The following is a 19,430-nucleotide window of genomic DNA, read 5'->3' as shown; positions in this document are numbered from 1 at the left end:
TTCAAATGACTGACAGAAGTATTTGCTTGAGATTTGTGAGATGAACGCATTCGCTTAAACCGAGCCGTCTCTCCGAGTCACTCCCTGTGCCACTGTGTCCGACTCGGGTCAGATTACATTTGGGGAGAAACACAGACCTCCCGAGAGGGTGATGCAACAACTCTCATAGCCACTGCTCACCTGCTCGGTTCCACCACTAGAGGGTGCAGAAGCACAGATTCCCCAAACGTCATTGTTGTCAACACGGGCCCCAGCTGTAGTTGTGATACTCATGCTGCAGGCTGGCTCACGAGCGGATCTGGCCCTGAGCTGCCCCGGAACTGGGCCAGATGTGTTCCAGAATGACACAGTGTCTCGCTGTCAGTTAAAGGGCACATTAAATGGCTATGGCATAACATTTTCACAACTGATACATACTTTACCTTAGTTGTGTGTAATTAAATACACTTCTATCTGGTCTCTAGAGAGAAGGATCGTTTTTCCTGTGAATTTGGTCTAGTTATCTGGATGGCTCATTTTCATACAGCTCATCCGTGGTTCAGAAGACAAACTGTAAGATCAAATGAAGCCGGGTCATTGGTAGCCTACGTCACACCACACAAAACCTGTCTGAATTACTCCTTGGTATGATGTGCTGCATGTTACATTCAGACAGATATCTTTTATAGACATTTTTCTGTTTTGTAAGGGAGTCATGAACTGAAAATCACAGAAAATACACCCCAAACAAATACTTTTGCTTCTTTTTTTCTTTAATCACCTGTTACTAGCAACAGTACAGGCAAATTGCATAGCTCATAGAAAGAACACTTCTGTACACACCGTATGTGGGTCGGACAGGGACGGAGAGAGAGAATAACATTTTCATCTTTGAGAAAAGGCCCCTGAAAACAGGAAATGTGACATTATGCTAAGAGGAAGTGGCTACAGTCATTGACTGCCATATGTGAAGTAAGTCAGTAAATGGAAACATTACATCCTTAATACTGAAATACGTCTTGGAAAAAAAAGTCACGAAAATGAAAACAAAACACGATTCAAAGTTGACTTTACCTCAAGCTGCTCAACTAGGTTGAACACAAGAAAGACTTGAAATGATTCCAGAGAGCCTGAAGAGATCTGTATAAAATATACGTAAACATAAACAACTGTAGGCTTATATCTAATTCAGAAGTCTACCTGTGTCCAGAATATAACACACCCACAAATATTGGATACAAACTGGTCAACATGTCGGTCTGCTAGTCCCTATGATTCACAGGACATATATATATATATATATATATATATACACTGCTTGTTATGAAACCGTGTAAAAATATTCAGGAACATTTCTGTCCGTAAGATAAAAGTAGAAAGGCAGAGTGTCATTCTGAGAGGGGCCTCCTCTACCGGCTGCATTTGCGTGTGCTGATAAAAGACACCGCAGAGCAGAGCAGAGGGAGAAGCAGAGAGAGAAAGAGCTATTTTACAATCTAGTACGTCCCATGTGACAGGAGTCACATTACCACTCCGCTAAAACATCCCCTCCCCCACATCTTTTTCTTTCTCAGTTCAGATAGTTCTCTCTCTTTCTCTCTCCCTCCCTCCTCTCCTCCTCTCCCCCTCCTCCTCCACAGTAAGTAAGAATGCTGACAGGGTGTCAGCGTACGTTAAGCCTGACGCAGGCAGGCGAAGGAAAGGAATTTTCACTCATTGGCGTCGGAACGCTCATCACAGTGTATCGTGTGTCCCATTTCTGTTCAGATTGTCAACATTCCACCTCTTGATGACCCACGGTAGCAGTGGACGCTGCGCTGGGCCGAGCCCGCCCTGGACCTGGTACTGATTCAGGCCACGTCTGCGCCAGAGCAGGGCCACAGCCGTTCTGCAGTCAGGTCCATCATGAAGGCACAGTGTTGTTTTGAAGCAAATAACAAGGTTGCTATGGTGATCCCAGACGTCCATGAAGTTCCGCTAAGGGGCTTAGAGAAACTGTCCATGGGTTTTGATAGGAGAGTAAAAAGTCAAAGTAAACAAAGTCGCCTACATAAATATTTCTAAACAGCAATTGTGTAATTGCTGCCAAATGACAGTTCTTCTCCATCTCCAAGACAAATAAATAACATGTATGGCCAGAGGACCATAAAGTTAATCATATTAACTTAAACAGACACTCGTTGCCAAGAGGTAGAATATATTTGTCTCAGAATGTGCTCATCCAATGTATTGACAAACTCCTTATTGTACACACAATTCATAACTCCTCTGTAAAATTACAATAAAATCTTTCTGACAACATTTACAGACTAGTGACTCTCCTCCTGTGCTTGCTTTCATTCAAGTAGGTGATGAATGGATTAGTTTGACTTGCTTCAAATCTCACTCTTGTTTCCATATTCAGATACAACATTGTAAAAAAAACAAATACTGAGTATATATGAATATATATAAAAATACAAACATTTTCATTGAAAAAAACAAATCCTTCAATAAACCAGACAGTGGCAGTACATACTGTAGTTATTGGTCAGCTGTCACATTGGGTGCTGGGTAATTCCGCTCTTGAGTACAATTCAAATCAGTTATGTGTCTCCCCGCCTTGTTCGTTCCTCTGGGTTTATGACAGAATACCTTGTGGCGTTTCAGTGCAATTAATTAAGTGTGCTAAGTGCAACAGCCGCCCAACAACGAGGCATGACTGCCCTGTCCAACGCACTCTTGAGTTTGGGCCATAACTGCCCTCTCCAACGCACTTTTGAGTGTAGGCCACAACTGAATCAACTTTCAGTTTCTGTTTCAGGTCTGGCTGTAGCTGCGACAGCATCAGACCAGATATTAACATGGACAAAGCACAGTTCCACACATGATGACAGAGAACTTCAGAAAACTGTTGACTTCATTAGAGTATTTCGCATATCCGTAGAAAAACAAAGTGTATTTAGCAGATGATGCAGACTGCAAATGCCACTACCTGGTTCTCCTCTCTTCTCTTCTTCTGCTGGTCTTCCATGCTGTCGTCAGTAGACATGTTGCCCCAGTCCCGTGTCCCTCACAGGCCACCACTCTCCCTGGGGAACTGACAACCTGCCCAGCACCTTTAGGACGTGGTTCACTGGTGTGCCACAGTCCCTATCACTATTTTGAGTTGATCCCACCAGAGTTATGACCCCTGCCTGTACCTCCAAGATGTACCCCAGGTCTTCCTGCCGATGCTGCGGGCTACTCTGGGGTACCACAGTCACTCCTGTCCACCCCTTAGGGTCCCCTCTGGGGCTGTAGAACTCAAACCCACGGGGCTTCATGATGTGGTCTGAGCCCTACACTTATATACACAGCTAACTCTATAACCTGGGACGCCAATGTCCACCCACCCCAGCCCTTTGCTGCCCCCTGGGGGGGGTCTATGACCCCACCAGGACTTCCATGATGTGGTCCAGGTCACTGACCTCAGAAAAGCACAGCTGTAATGTCGCTGAGGAAGGGCAGCTGGCGCCCACCTTGAGCTCCCCGTCGTCCAGCCCAGAGAGGGGGGAGGCGAGCGAAGCCGCCCGCGAGGAACCGAGCGCCAGGATGGACGACACGTCCGACGCATCGTACATGGACGTGTCGATGTCCTCGAAAATGTCGTCCAGCGCCAGGTCCGACAGGTAGCCCGGCGAGTTGACCAGCTCGAACGAGCCCAGGAGCGAGTGGAAGCTGTGCGACGGGCGACCGTCCGGCGAGGACGCGGGGTCACCCGGGGTCAGCAGGGGCGTAGACGTTGCCGAGGAGGCAAACGCCGACGAGACGAGAGAAACCTCCAGCTCCGCCTCTTCCTCCTCCTCTTCCTCCGAGCAGCCCGGGCAGGTAAGCAGGCTGCTGACGCTGTCCAACCCGCTCAGGTCAAACAGGTCCTGGGGTGGACTGGGAGGAAGCGAGGCCTGGGCTCCACACGCTAGGCTGATGATCTGCGGCAACGGAGTGGCTGGAGGGGCAGGGAGGGGGCCTGTAGCGGCCAGGGCAGCAGCAGCGGTTAAGGTCATTGACTCCTCCCCTTCCTGTCTCATCTCTTCCTGTATCTGCCGGAGCGTGTTCACCAGCAGGACTGACCGGTGCAGGCTGGGCTCTGTGCGGATCTGGCAACCCTGGACGATCTGGCAACCCTGCAGCTTGTCCAGGCACAGGCTGAGGACCAGCTGCCTCTGCTGCAGGTAGGACACACCCGAGGCGGAGTTGGGGTCTGCAGCGTCCACACCCCCTACCGGCTGAGCCTCCTGGACACCCCGCTTCCGTTTCACTCCACGACCCAACATGAAGCTGAAGAAAACAAGAGACCAGCCTTAGTGTTACGCTCGCTGGGGTAAAATATATCAAGTCTGTTTTAAAATGCTCTGTCTGCTGACTACCAATTATGTATCCCCAAGAAATTATATTCTGAATTACAACACACTGTTCATAATCTAATTGAGGACTTTCACTTGAAGCTCATAATGGACTTGGATACTACTAAATGGACGGTTTAGTAGATTTTTTAATTCGTCAAGACAATGTGATTGTAGATTTTTAAAGCAAGTGTTAACAGACGCTGGCGTAGGGCCTAGCCACTGGCCTCAATTCAGCGTTGTCTGCAGTGGTTATTATTACATGGAGACTGGAGCTTGCTGGGTTTTTTTTTTCCATTCCCACTTGACTGACTCAAGCGATCAGCTTGTCTGCAGCTAACACGGTGGAGAGAGGGCCGAGCGGCAGGCGAAGGGGGGAGGGGGTGGACAGTGCGCCGAGCGGAGAGCGGAGAGGGCGAGGAAGGGGGAGGAGGGGGATTCAGTGTTATGTAAAACAGTACAGATTGTCTGGGACGGAGATGCAGCTGCCGCGCGGCACCACGAGATGAGAGAGAGACAGAGAGTGGGAGAGGGGCGAATGCATGGGTCAAGCTGACATGGAGACAGAGAGCGTCCGGGAGGAAGAGCTCGCTGCTCAGATGCTGTCTATATTAAAATGTATTTGTCTAAGGGAGTTTAATCGAGACGGCGAATGGCAAGTCATGTTAGCAAAATGCACACTTGCTTATAATACATGTGATTGGTGGCGAGAGCCACTAAACACTAATTCCTTTACCTTCCTAGGCCCAACCTCCCTCGTGTTGTTTAGTGTGATACCCCTCCATCCATACATGCAAATTGGGATGTTATCCTATAGAAACTGCTTTTAAGCTACAAATAAACGGCACCATATAATAACTATCTGCTTTTAGCTTTGGGCTGTTTTGAACGAATCAGTCAGGCTATTTTATGTTTTTTGTTTGTTTAGGATTTTAGGCAACCTATGCAGTTAATTCAGCGCTAAGCTCATCTTTGTTTGGCTTGTTGAGTCGCGGGTTTGATTCAAAACCTGAGTGTTTATGTCTGAGGCAACTTCCATTAGCCTACTGAGTGTCACAGGCAAGTGCAGAGTCGCATTCCTGACGCCAGTAGAGGCTGTTGGTCGAAATCTCTCATGCACTTGACAGATAAAAACACTAAGAACTGAGCGCGTAAAGAGAACAATTAATTTACTGCTCACTCGATTTCAGTCAAACTAATTGTTTTATGGGTTCTGTCCCGTTGCACAGTCAAGAGAATAACAGGCTAATGCAATAATGTCTCCGTAAAATAATACTCATCACAACTGTATGGAGCCTGTACAATTACCATAAAAACAAAAAACTCGTTCAGCACCTACAGTATCAGCCACAAGCTACTCACCCTCCGTGCCCACAGCCAGTTGATTGAAACAGTTGTGCGTCGGGTCCATGCGCATGATTGGCGTTTTATTATGGTGTTTTCCCTTCTTTTTGCCTACGCAGGCAGAGTGATTCCTCAAGTTGTTATCACCTGGGTTCGCACGAGAAACATACAGTCTGAGCTCAAAAAGCATGAAAAACAAGTAATGTACCATTGACCATCTCTGCGCAGTCATTCGCCACTGTCAACCGAGATGCCAAACAGGTCGTCAACAGAGCGCAGGCAGGGCTGGCGTACCACGTTAAGCCCCGGGTCGCGGTGGTGGAGGGGGTAGGGCGGAGGGAGGGGTGACAAAACACACGGAGGGCCGGGGAAAACAGCTCCCGGGGCGGAGCTCCAGTGTGCCACGCTCAGTGGATCAGAGGATTGAAACTCCACCGCACCGCCCTACACGCCAGATCTCCGCCCTCACTTACCGAGGGAGGAGTAGGCTACTGTGGACAGCCCTTCGGCGCTCACGGGGCATCGAATGTGCAAACAGGCTGAAGGAACAAGTCTCCAACAAGTGACAGAGACCGCGCGACGCCACAGGAATGTCACACGAGAAATGGGATTGCGTTAAAATGCATAACAGTACGAGTCGATACGAGACATATATTTTGTATATTATAAAGTCCATTCGTATTGTTGTACAATAATAGTAAGCTCGTAATGGGCCTAATAGTGGTAATAAATCACTCCAAATAAAGTAACCAAAATAATGATTACACTCGCCTTCAGAAATAAAACAAGTGAAAGACTCACACATAGCAATGCAAAAGTTTATTTTTAAAAAATATTTACAAAGTTGCTACAATATACAATCTTCATAGAAATATAAAAATTCATACTGTCTTTGTTGTTGGACCTGACATCATTCGGTGGTGTTACAGTTACTGATGACCTACAAGTGGTAGAATTCCTTCTTAGTTAGATGGCACACAGAATCGGTGATCATAACATGTTATCTGGAGTCATCCTTAAGCACAGGACATAATCATTGCTAAAGTAACTTTTCTGAAGGCGGCAACGCTTAACCAACACGGAGCGGAATATCGGAGAAATTAATAATACAACTGACGCATCGGTGCACTCCAAAGAATGAATGGAATGCTGATCTCTGGAGAAGACAAGGTGGGGAGAAGCGTAACCTCATGCATGACTCCAATCTAAAAATAAGCAGAATCTTTTGTACCTCTTAATGTTACCACATAATACAGATAAAATGATTCACATCAGTATCATTTTTTTTGTAAAAAATAACAATACAAAAATAATAAAATATGGCCTCCAACTGCATAAAGTTAACAGGCGCTTTTTAGAGGCAACAGTTTAAATACTTTAAAATTCGCCATTCTTTCAAATGTTTTATGTTAATTGTAACCAAGTTAAAAGACTATCCCTTTCTCCATAGAATGAAGACATGTTCTAAATAAAACATATGATCTGAGGATCACCCATAGGTCTCCAGAGCTGGGGCAGTTGATCTGAAATCAAACCGCAAAAAGAAGATGGAATTTGGGGCACTGTAGTAGTTGAACCAACAAGGCATCCAAAAATGAGTTCACTTGTGTTTTCTGAAAACTACAGGGCATTCTCTGCACTGACACTTTAGGATCTCCCCAAATGTTTACGCATGAGTATTGCACAGTCTTCTGAAAGCCTTCTGCAGAAGGTGGACTGTTATATGCCATCTGAAGCAGAGAAGTCTGTGGAGCTAACTACTCTCTGTGTGTGTGTGTGTGTGTGTGTGTGTGTGTGTGTGTGTGTGTGTGTGGGGGAACAATAATTGCAAAAAACAATAATTGCATTGCTTGATACTTGAAGCAGGAGGGCAACCGTCCTTGCAGACTCCCCTTCAAAACTGACAGTGGATGATAGAACAGATCACCTCCCGTACAGCTGATTCTGGATCAGATGTGGGCGAGGTCAGTTCCAGAACCTGCTGCTAATTGGGCAGTGTCCATTCCAGAACCTGCTGCTAATTGGGCAGTGTCCATCTCATTCTCTGGGCACAAATAACAGTACACAGGCCTTGCATCGTGTTGACGTTCAACATACACACGTACAAACACACACACACACACAAACATACATACATATATACTTACTTACAAACAAACAAACAAAGACAAACATGTTTCTACTTGCTGGATGGGACATATATTTATCTGGTCGCTCATTAAGGAGAAATATTAATATCTTTGTTGTTCTCCACATATACAACTTTATGAGATTCAATTTATGTAGTGTAAATTCACTGTCCGATGATAAACAATAAATTACAAAACAATAAATAAACAAAAGTAAAAACATACACCAGGAGACAGAAAACATATATAAAAAGATATGAAAAATAGAGCATACGTGCTTAATCTCAGTTTGTATAAAAAAAAAAGAGTAAAATAAAATCATGGTGCATCTCATTTGTCCTTTCATACAATCCATGTGGGCAGGGCTGTACGAATAAAGCCATCCCCATTCCCACAGACACACACATGCACGCACGTGCACACGCACACAAACATACTCACACACGCGCGCACACAAACAAACACACGCACGCATGTGCACAAACGCGCGCGCGCGCGCGCACACACACACACACACACACACACACACACACGCACACGCACGTCACACACTCATAAAACTACCCAGTCTTGATCGGTTGGCTGTGCTTGTCTTAAGAGCCGACGATGATCTCCATGATGTGGTCCAGCTCGCTGAGGTCCGGCCTGCAGCCTGCGGTGGGGTTGAGGGGGGTTTGCGTGTGGGTCTGGGTGTGGCTGGAGTTCAGGCTCTCCAGCAGCTCAAAGGAGGTCCCCTTGGGTACCCCGACCCCCGTGTCCACTCCGCCCCCACCCCCACCCCCGCTAGCAGCGCCAGCTGCAGCTGCCCCCTGCATTCCCGTCAGCATGGAGTCCAGGTCGTAGTAGGACGCCTCCACATCCGAGAAAAGCTCCTCGAGCGCTGCTTCGGGGACGGGCGTGGGTCTGTTCGTCTCGAACAACGGGCTGAAGATCTGCTCCGTGGTTTTGGCCAGCCGGTCGCCGTGCGCCGCCCCGGTGGCCCCTGTCCTGTCATACGCCGCCACGTCCTCCTCCTCCTCCTCGTCTTCGTCATCGGCGTCTCCGCTGCCTTTGCCGAAGTCGTCGGCGTCCTCCATCTCCTCCGGGTGGCACATGGGCTCCCCTTGCCAGCGGGGGCCGAGGCCCGCGCCCACCCCCATGCCCGCGCTCGCGCCCAGCCTGCCGGGCAGGAAGGGGCCGGACGACGCCACGGACGTCAGTGGCACGTCCCCGTCCTCGTCCACCACCACCTCCTCTTCCTCCTCCTCGTCCTCGTCGCAGCCCTCGTAGCCAATGGCGTTGAAGGGCGTGGCTGGCTGCTGCTCTGGCTCTTCCTCCGTGAGGGCGGAGCGACAGAGGCGATCGGAGGCGGCCAGACACTCCGCCTGAGCGTGGGCATGGCTCAGGGCATCGGCTGCCGCTCCTACCTACAGGGAACACGGACAACGGTCAGGGAACGTGGACATCGGTCAGGGCTCACAGGAAATGACATCACAATGACAGCTCAACAGTGACACTAAGAGTGCCTGCTAATAATCATGATGGAATGGAATCAGTGTGCATTTCAGGCCCCTTTCTTTGGTTCGATTTTAATTGGTTACTTGGATGAACAGGTCATGGCAAAGCCCTTAGAAAGATAATCAGAATGCCTGGTCTAGTGTAAGAGAGTTTACATATTGCCATGGTAACAATACTGTTGCATTAACCTTCAGTACCGATCCAGTGAGCCATATGTCACTGGTTATCGAAACGTCACACATATTACCAACCATCCTGTGTTTCCATCCTATTCAGGCAGTAAAAGCCCCGGTAAGAACTATGCTAGGTGAACAATTCCCTTATTACAAGTTTGTAAATTGGCTTTGTAAAGGTTATATTAAGTTGAAAATCTTGCATAGTGTACCTCTAATGGTTAATGCCTAACCTTGTGCAAATGAACTGAAACAAATTCACAGCTATTAGGACATAGACCAGACCCTTCTCTTTTCTTAATCCCCACTGAGTGTGGAACTTGTCTACTTTTCCCCCATATTCATTAAAAGCAAAACAGACTTCATTAACGTATTTAGTTACCCCTGTGCTTCGTCCTACTATTTAATGTCAAAATGGCTGCTGTGTAAAGGTCTACAAATGGCTGAATGTGAATGTCATTACTCGGGCGCATCTCAATTTCTCACTGTCTGTGGCGCACCTGCCAGGTGAGGTCATATGTCATCTCCTCCTGGATGTGGCGCACAGTGTTGGCGATGAGCACGGAGCGGCACAGGTTGGGCTCCACCAGCATGTGGCACAGCTGCAGCTTCACTAGGGACATGTTGAGCAGCGTCTGCCTCTGCAGGCTGTAGGACGAGAGTAGCCGCAGGCTCATGGGGTCCTCGCCCGCTAGCGCCCCGACACCGATGCCCACGCCGGTCCTCAGCGCTGCCTCTTCCTCCTCCTCCTCCTCGCCGCCTGCGTCCGCAAACTTTCGCTTGGTGCCCTTCTGAAACATGCTGCGCTTCTGAGGTTTGATGCTACGGTGAGGAGGAAAAGCACAGGACCTCAGTTAGTCCACTGCCCCACGGCACGCAACAGATATTACTGAAAAAATACTATTTTTTAAAAAAAATCTATGCACTACCAAAAGTATAATTTACAGATTTAACACTGTAACAACTTCACTTTTAAACAACTTCAAAGTATGCAAAGAGGTATGCATAAAAGTAGAAGTGATACTGTGACTAATATTTTTGTTTTTAGTTTGTTTTTGGAGTCTTGCCGTTTGTTTGGGGGTTTTTGTCGTCTACGAGGCAGCAGTGCTCTACCTTTCCTGAGACGAGGCACAGGCCAGAGCACGGCGGCTCTTTCCCTCGCGCTCCTTCTGCCACGCCCCCGTACTTTAGTACGAGCACCGGGCAGCCTAAGGCCCGCCCTCTCCCCGCCCATTCTGGGCTGCCCTGCTGGAGGGAACAACCACACACGGTTTCTTTAACGCACCCGCACCCGCACCCGCCCGATCCCGCAGCCCCAACCCAAACCCAGTCCCACCCGTCCCGTCCCCAGGAGCACAACAGCTGCAGCATGCTTCACCATCTGGCCCAATAGCTAACCAGGTTGAAACACAAACACAACACAAAATGCACACTCAGAAATATGCACACACATGTTCGTTCAAACACATACATACACACACACACACACACACACACAAACAAACAAAAAAGACCAGTAAAGGCACATTAGACAATGTTCCCCACCCTTCCCTTACAGACATAACTTATCTTTACACTACAGCAATATCCACACAATCCTGTATAATTCTGGGCATTAAATTTTTGTACACACAACCTGCAAAAACTACTTCAGGCCATTATGACAGGCATGTACTGGGCATATGTGCTAGAAGGCACGGGCTGTGGACAACAAGCAACAGTGTTGAGGTTGTGGATGATAATGTGATTTTCTTGCCTCTAATCTCAAAAATGACTTGGGGTGATCCACTGATATGTCCTCCAATGTATCTGTGTACCAATGACACAAAATAACATATAGGGTCAACTGCACCAATCAACACGTTGCTTGAAACGAACGAACAATTTTTAGAACATTTTTGCACCAAAGTGACTTCCCCAAGCACATGTGCCGAGCGTTCTCTGCAGGTCACGAAGGTGGTACCTGACAATGAAGCACTTGCAGTATTATTGCAGACAAAATAAAGATTGCGCAATCTGTACATGACTTCACAACCATGACGACAATAAACCTGTGGGAGCAAAGGAGGTAGCCAGCCCATGCGCCAATATCCAGGAAAAGGAGAGGACACGGAGAAACGGGGTCGCAAATTGTGTGTAATGTGTGTGATTTGGGATTTGTTTGAGCTAGAACAGAAGATATGCTTTACATTAGTGTTCATACTCATCACAACATCTCTCTCTTTCTCACACACACACACACACACACAGACAGACACAGACACACACACACACACCTTGTGAGAAATGTTCAATTTAAGTTAAACCTATAAAAAGAAAAATCAGTAGTGACAAAAAGGTGTAAGTGAGTGTAGTTAATGTCATGCTTATTACAACTAAAGGATAGGATTACGACCTAATCATGTTACAACACCCCTTTTTCAAGGCGGTAGTTTTGAAGTCCAACAATCTGCAACATAAATCAGACACAAGCCTCACAAAAATCACAGATTAGCATGCCTACACCCTACAAAAACGTCCTCCTCCTGAAATAACAGATAAAAGGGAGAAAATATGCTTACTGTGTGACAAAAGCAATATTTCAACATGAGATGACATCAAAACAACTTGTGTCATGACTTAGGCTTATGTCTTATGTGAAATACTGTCACCATACACACACACACACACACACACATACACACACACACAAACATTTGATAAATATACTATATCCTTTTTAATACCTGTTGCAAAACAAATTATTGTTACTCTGTCATAAACTTCCCCAACTAATAACTAATAAAGCAATATATGGTTTTCACACTATCAACTATAGATATCTATCTATAGATAATGCAACTACTGCACTTAAGCTCACAAACAATCCTAATACACGATAATGAATGAGCAACTAACACCATATTATTTTTTGGATAGCACCATTACAAAAAAGATAAGCCCGCGTGAGACAATTTCCATCTCTGTTCTCATTTTTTCTTACCACATTAATTTCCAAGCTTTTCATAGGAGTGGGCTACTTGGTAGGATTCACTGAAATAGAATAAACAGCAGAGCAGAGGACATTTATATAAAAAAAGAAATGCCACCGAAGTCAATGGTAACGTTAAAAGGACAGAAACGAATGCCACCAGGTGGCAGGATGCCTACAGTTACACACAGTGTACAATATCCCTGATGGGGAATTCATGTCATGATGACTACGAGCTGTAACGTTATGACTCAGTTTGACTAACGTTACCTTATGATAACAGAATAGCTGTAAATAAAATCACTCTAAACATACCATTCAGGAAGACAAAGGTGAATGTTAAAGCGAAATAGTGATTTGTTTAGGTAAACAGATGTAAATCTGATTTGTTTGGCCCCTGTACGGTAGCAGAGATAACGTTAGCCAGTGTTGAACGACAGGTGAACGTTCGGATGTGGGGAGAGTTGAATGACGTTAACAGTTAGCTACAGACAGCAGAAATAAAATACCATATCTAATTTGATAGCTTACACAGAAAATGTGGATAGGTAAAGTAGTAGAACAATTCATGTCATGAAATAATATTTTCGTAACTACACATGTGTACGTGTATACGGCTGTGAGAGACATGGACTCCCACACATTCATTCACAAAAGCTCGCTACACAATCGAGGAAGCCATTTTGAGACAACTCGCTATCATTAGTTAGCCTGCTGTCGCTAGCTAGCCAATTTTAGCTGCTAGTAAACGAACATCGAAATAGGAAGAAGTGCTACCGCCAAAATCTTCCCATTCAGTGCGGACGCGGACATAAAAATGGTTTGTGTCAAATTGAAAGTAAAAGAGGGTTGTTCTGTGACACCTTATTTCAGTTTATTCGTCAAAAGCCATGGACCGTGGCTCTTTGCTCTTGGCAAGCAAGGCCAGATAAATTAGGGTTAGCTCTCTATCCTAGCATTTTGAGAACTTCCTTTTAGCTTGCTAACTAGCTCGATGGCTAACATTTCCTTTCGCCAACATAGGTAGCTAGCCAGCTAATGATAGCTATCTTTAAACCACTGATGGTCAGCGCCCCCTATCTCCTCCATTATTTGTTTCCGTGTTATCCCAATATAACATCGTTGTTACTTCCTCTGTTCTTTTACGTGTGATAAAAGAAATTAGTTCACTTACTTAAATGTCTTTTGTTTTTAGCCAATTCTGCTCCACATAAAAACTTCAATGAGGGAGAAAGGGTCCGGCCGGTCGGAGTGAGATCATCGAAATTCTCCGTACGTCGCACGGATGGTTTTGGTTTCTCAGCTATTAACCAATGAAAACAGCAGTGTCTCCGATGGGGGTGGGGCGCTGCGTGGCGGCCTGTTTGGCTTGTTTTCTGCACAGCTCTGGCAGATGCTGCTGAGATAGTACAGCGGCTAAAGGCCAGATTTTTACCTGAATCGTTCAGTTTTTGCAGAAAGCACGAAACTTGGTACAGTTATAGTACTACCCCTAGTGATCAAAAACTGAAATGGACCCCAACACATAGCGCCCCCTAGTGGCTCCTATCTTGACTTCAAATATGGCCACCAAAATATGCCCTTTTTTCTACATTTATAATGCTATGCTGCTTTTAACACATAATGACATGTCTATAGCCATCTTTCAGCATCATGAAATACATTATGTGACAATCATGCATAATTAAAATGGCAGACATGTTGGATTTTCAGGAAGTAACCATACATTCTGACACAGAGTCAAAAACTGTGGTGCATTTAGGCTATGTGTGAAGTTTTAACTGTGTGACTAAACCTTGCACTTGCCTGGGCTCAATCCTTCTAATTTGCCCCCTAGAGGCTGGCACGCTAGCAAGGAGCCTAAAACCCATGGATGCTAGCATTTGTCAAGTCTCTTAAAGAAACATATGCTGCTTCGGTCACAGACAGACTGCATAGGGTCTAGCAGGTTGTTATGATATAGTAAGTCCAAGACTGATACATATTCCATCTTTATCCTTCTTGACTGATTTTTCACAAGTTTCACATTTGGCTTGGGTCAGTGTCACTACTGGTAGCATAAGCCAGTACCTGGAGCCTACAAAGGTTGCACAGGTAGTCCAACTCCTCAAGTATGGCATACCAACACGTTCCATTGCCAGAAGGATTGCTGTGTCTCCCAGAGCAGTCTCAAGAGCATGGAGGAGATTCCAGGAGACAGTTGCTCTTGGAGAGCTGGGCAGGATGGTAGAGGGTCCCTAACCCGGGCCTGAGGGCCCGATGGCCTCTGGAAGGACCTATGCTCACTGCCCAGCACTCAATTAGCATTTGCCATAGAATACACAATTGGCAGGTTCAACACTGACACCCTGTGCTTTTCACAAATGAGACCGGGTTCACCCTGAGCACATGTGACGTCTGAATGTCTTGGAGAATGCAATGCTGCCTGCAACATCATTCAGCATGACTGGTTTGGTGGTGGGCCAGTGATGGTCTGGGGAGGGATATCCTTGGAAAGACACATTTTTTCACTTAGATTTTTGGGGGGTCTTTGAATTCAGTCCTCTGTGGATTGGTAATTTTCATTCCCAAATAACGAAGTGGCATCCTTTCGTTCCTAACATATTACCCAGTCCATATCAGTTTAAATCTTACCTCACAGGACGCTTGTTTAACGTACCATGGCTTGGACAGCTGTCCGCACCTCACCATCTCGCCACAGGGGTCCTCCAGGGCTCAGTACTGGGCCCCCTTCTCTTTGCTATCCACACCACTTCTTTGGGACAGATTATCCGTTAGACAGCTTCTCATACTACTGCTATGCAGGCGACACACAGCTCTATCTGTTCTTTCCACTTGATGACCCCTTGGTCTCGCACGGATCTCGGATTGCCTCTCAGACATATCTACATGGATGAAGACACACTCACCCTCCCAGCTAAACCTACTATACATCATGACATCAACATCAAAATTGACTCTCTGTCTGTTGCACCTACCAGGGCTGCAAGAAATTTAGGAGTCGTTCTTGACAACCAACTAACCTTCTTTGATCATGTTGCCTCGGTCGCCCGGTCATGCCGTTTCACACTCTACAACATATGGAAAATCAGGAGACTTGACTCAAGATGCTACCCAACTCCTGGCACAGGCAAGTCACAGTGAAACCCCTTCAGATGATCCAGTACGCGCCGGCGCGTCTGGTCTACAACCCACCCAAAAGGGCACATTACACCGCTGCTCATCCAGCCACACTGGCTACTATGGCCGCCACATCAAATTCAAGTCGCTTGCCTACAAAGTAGTCTCCAGTTCTGGCATGGGCATACCTCCCATCTGTTGCGCTCCTCAGACAAATGACGCGCCACGCTAAGGTCCATCCAAACTTTTACCAGTTCCTACTAGAGCAAGGGCATCCCTCTCCATCTTCAAAAAAACTCCTGAAGACCCAACTCCAGAGAATATCTCATCTCGTAGCACAACTTACAACTAGATAATTCTAGCACTTACCACCTGACTAAAACTGACACTTGACTGTACAAAAATAGCACTCACTGATGCACCTTTTCCTATTGTTCTCTACCTTTTTGAATTGTTTTAAATTGTTCTACAATTGTTGAGAGAATTGTTTTAAAAGCTTTAAACTGTTTACCAGGTTGTAAGTCGCTTTGGTTAAAATTACGTCAGCCAAATGTAATGTAATGTAGATGTCCAGCATGATGTTTTTTCCCCATTGAGATCTGATGTGTTTCATTTTTTAAAGTGTATAATTTTTTCAGCAGTAAGAGTTAAGGTTTGCTCAGAAAGAGAAGGTAGAAAATATAGAATTTCTGGCTTATTTTCTTACACGGTGGCCATATTGGAATCTTACCAGATTATATTTGATGCCTCATATATACAAGGATACAAGGAAGTTTATTGTCACATGCATATAGTTACTGGAAGAAAGAAATGCAGTGAAATTATGTCTGGTGTCAGCCTGGGGTAAAAAGTGTGGGGGGTAAAAGTGCAGTAGAAGAGGGGTTTAGTAGATTAAGTGGCAAGGGCTGCATAAGAAAGGTGGGGGAGGATTGGAATGGGGGGGCACCAACAAGGAGCACCCAAGAGCAACAGGGGCAAGGAAAAACCCCTTACCAAGGAAGAAACCTTGGGCAGATCCACGGGCTCAAGGGGCTAACCCAACTGCCAGGGGTCTTGGTGTGTGTGTTGGGGGATGACAGGGGAGATGGGATAGTGTGCTGTGTATGTGGGGAGAGGGCAGTGTGCAATATGTGTGTTGGAGAAGCTTCCTCATGAGACAATGTGCTCTGTATTGGGGGACAGTGTGCTGTAAGTATGTTGGGGATGTGTGTTGGAGAAGCTTCCTGATGAAATAATGTGCTATGTATGGGGGGGGGGGGGGCAGTGTACTGCAAGTATGGTGAAGGGACTTACTATTGCAAGCAGAGTACTGTATGTATGATGTATGTGAGTGATGAAGATGTGTGTGTGGGCGGGAGGGGAGTGTAGCAGTGACTGTGTGTGTGTGTGTGTGTAGTGTGCGTGTGGGTAGGTGGGGTCAATGTGCTGTAAGTCTGTAGAGGATGTGTGTTGGAGAAGATCCTTGGAAGACAATGTGCTGTGTATGGGGGGGGCAGTGTGCAGCAAGTATGTAGAGGAGGCTTACTGTAGCAAGCAGTGTGCTGTATGTATGTGAAGTGATGACAGTGATGATGTAAGTGTTTGTGTTTTTGTGTGTGTGTTGGGGATGGGGGTGGGGTGGGGGGCAGAAAGGCTAGGCAATCAAGGACATGGGTAGATGGAGGAGAAAATCAAAAATAATAAATAAAAAGTTCTATGGAGATGTGCAAAAGTTGGAGAAAGTCAGATATGTGTGTGTGTGTGTGTGTGTGTGTGTGTGTGTTTTTTTGGCGTGTGATGAAATAAGAAAATAAATAAAAGGTCTATAGCATAGGGTGAGGGATGTAAAAGTGCTAAAAGTCTTGTTGGTGTGTGTGTGTGTGTGTGTGTGTGGGGGTCAAAGTCATGAGTGCTGAGGAGTGAATGAGTGCAAAGTCAGTATAGTGTGAGTTCAGAGTTGGATGGCCTGAGGATAAAAACTTCTCCTGAGTCTCTCAGTTCTGGCTTTTGTGACTACATAGGCGTCTTCTTGATTTCAGCTGTAGGAATAATCCATTGTTAGGATGAGAAGAGTCCTTCAGAATCTTTTGGGCTCTTAGGAGTACTCTTCTGAAATAGATATCTTGTAGAGCAGGGAGTTGAGTTCTTATAGTACGTTCAGCTGAGCGCACTACTCTCTGCAGAGTACTACAATCTCTAACTGTGGAGTTCCCATACCAGGTGATGATGCTACCAGTTAGAACACTCTCAACCGCTGAAGTGTAAAAGGCCTTCATGATGGATGTAGAAACTTTGAATTTCCTTAGCTGACGAAGGAAGTAGAGTCGTTGTCCTGACTTCTTCATAACATATTGAGTGTTAACAGTCCATGTTAGGTCTTCAGTAATGTGGACACCAAGGTATTTAAAACTTGTGACTCTCTCTACAGGTTGCCCGCTGATCATTAGTGGGGTGTAACTGTAGTTCTGCTGCTGCCTTCTGTAATCCACTACCATTTCCTTGGTTTTATTGATATTCAGTGTCAAGCTGTTAGATTGACACCACTGTGCCACCTCATCAACCTGATCCAAGTAGAGCTGTTCATTGTTGTTACTAATCAGGCCCAAGATCACTGTGTCATCTGCAAACTTGATGATGGAGGTAGGACTACTGTTGGCTTTGCAGTCATGTGTGTAGATGTTGTACAGCAGTGGACTCAAAACACAGCCTTGGGGAGCACCAGTGCTGATGGTTAATGAGTCAGATGTCAGACCCCCCACTCTAACCACTTGTGAACGGTTGGTGAGGACTACTGCTTTTACTGAGCACCCACCAGAGGAGGAGAGGGAGACTCCGGCACCTCCGCAGCTGGAGAGGGCGATGACGAAAGGGCGGACTCATCAAGTCAAACGATTTGTCACAACCGCAGCTGAGCCCTCTCCATCAAAAGCTGTGGGACCGCCGGAGACACCCAACCCTCCTATCCCTTCCACACCACACACCATCTCCAACCTCCTCTTACAACCCACACCACCCACTACACACCTCTTCCACCCCACTTACCACCAGGCCCTCAGAAACAAACTGGAAGAATGGTCAATTTCAATACACAAACCACTAGCTTTCATAGGAGATTCCAATCTCAATAGGATTCCCCCCTTCACCCATCCCGATATACAAATTGACAGTTACCCTGGAGCCACCACCTATCACTTTGCCAAACTCTTACAGAAAAACCACCCCTTCCCCAAGTGAAGTCGGGTGATCTTGTCAGTGGGCCTCAACAACAAGGACCATGACCCCAAAAACACCAGCATCAGACAGTTCCTCATCCTCTACAAACATGTTTCTACAGTTTTCCCCAATGCAATCATACACATTCCCTCATTCATTTTTTCACCCCGCCTCACTACCCAACAGCAGGCCAATCTCACTCTACATTAACCACTTTATAACTTCCCACTTCCCCACATCCCCACTATCCCCCCAGACACCTTCCACACCACCCAAGATAACATACACTGGACACCCCATACAGCTCATACAATCTTTACACATTGGTGCCAATATTTACATTTTCAATAACTCCACCCATAACCCTGGCCCCCAACTCCCACCCCTCCTGCACACTCACCCCTCCACCCACTCCCACCCTCCCTCATGATTTAATCTTGAACCTCTCCACCCTTTTCCAACCCACTTCCCCACAACGCTCTCTGTTGGAGAGGGGACTTACATTCATTCCACACACCACTCGCATGGACCGGGAGGAACTCCAGAGGGACCTATACCTTTATCACCGCCGCCTTAAAATACTCCATCACTTTTCCTCTGACGACACCTACACTCCCACCCCCTTCACTCTCCCCTCCACTTGGGAACCCCACACTTCACA

General features: G+C 46.3%; 2 protein-coding genes across 11 annotated transcripts; both read right to left on the bottom strand.

Annotated features, from left to right (window-relative positions):
- Positions 1 to 734: 734 nt before the first annotated feature.
- LOC125304132 (SERTA domain-containing protein 2-like) lies at positions 735 to 6,006 on the bottom strand. Its single transcript, XM_048258168.1, has 2 exons — positions 5,706 to 6,006; positions 735 to 4,278 (listed from the first exon to the last, which is right to left on the bottom strand). The coding sequence occupies exon 2, from the start codon at positions 4,272 to 4,274 to the stop codon at positions 3,384 to 3,386; it is 891 nt and encodes a 296-aa protein (XP_048114125.1). The 5' UTR covers positions 4,275 to 4,278; positions 5,706 to 6,006; the 3' UTR covers positions 735 to 3,383.
- A 485-nt stretch (positions 6,007 to 6,491) lies between these two features.
- On the bottom strand, positions 6,492 to 13,812 carry LOC125299256 (cell division cycle-associated protein 4-like). Of its 10 annotated transcripts, XM_048250479.1 has the most exons (6): positions 13,632 to 13,811; positions 12,470 to 12,519; positions 11,243 to 11,295; positions 10,554 to 10,731; positions 9,987 to 10,308; positions 6,492 to 9,222 (listed from the first exon to the last, which is right to left on the bottom strand). In XM_048250479.1, the coding sequence occupies exons 4-6, from the start codon at positions 10,718 to 10,720 to the stop codon at positions 8,410 to 8,412; spliced, it is 1,302 nt and encodes a 433-aa protein (XP_048106436.1). In that variant the 5' UTR covers positions 10,721 to 10,731; positions 11,243 to 11,295; positions 12,470 to 12,519; positions 13,632 to 13,811; the 3' UTR covers positions 6,492 to 8,409. The 10 variants fall into 10 exon arrangements, with proteins under 10 accessions (XP_048106436.1, XP_048106445.1, XP_048106419.1 ...); XM_048250488.1 differs by having other exon boundaries at positions 10,554 to 10,734; positions 12,470 to 13,812; XM_048250462.1 differs by having other exon boundaries at positions 10,554 to 10,734; positions 11,243 to 12,519.
- Between the last annotated feature and the right edge of the window lie 5,618 nt (positions 13,813 to 19,430).

This window comes from Alosa alosa, chromosome 1 (genome assembly GCF_017589495.1).
Source record: "Alosa alosa isolate M-15738 ecotype Scorff River chromosome 1, AALO_Geno_1.1, whole genome shotgun sequence".
NCBI classification, from domain to species: domain Eukaryota; kingdom Metazoa; phylum Chordata; class Actinopteri; order Clupeiformes; family Clupeidae; genus Alosa; species Alosa alosa.
This window is presented reverse-complemented; position numbering and strand designations above follow the sequence as displayed.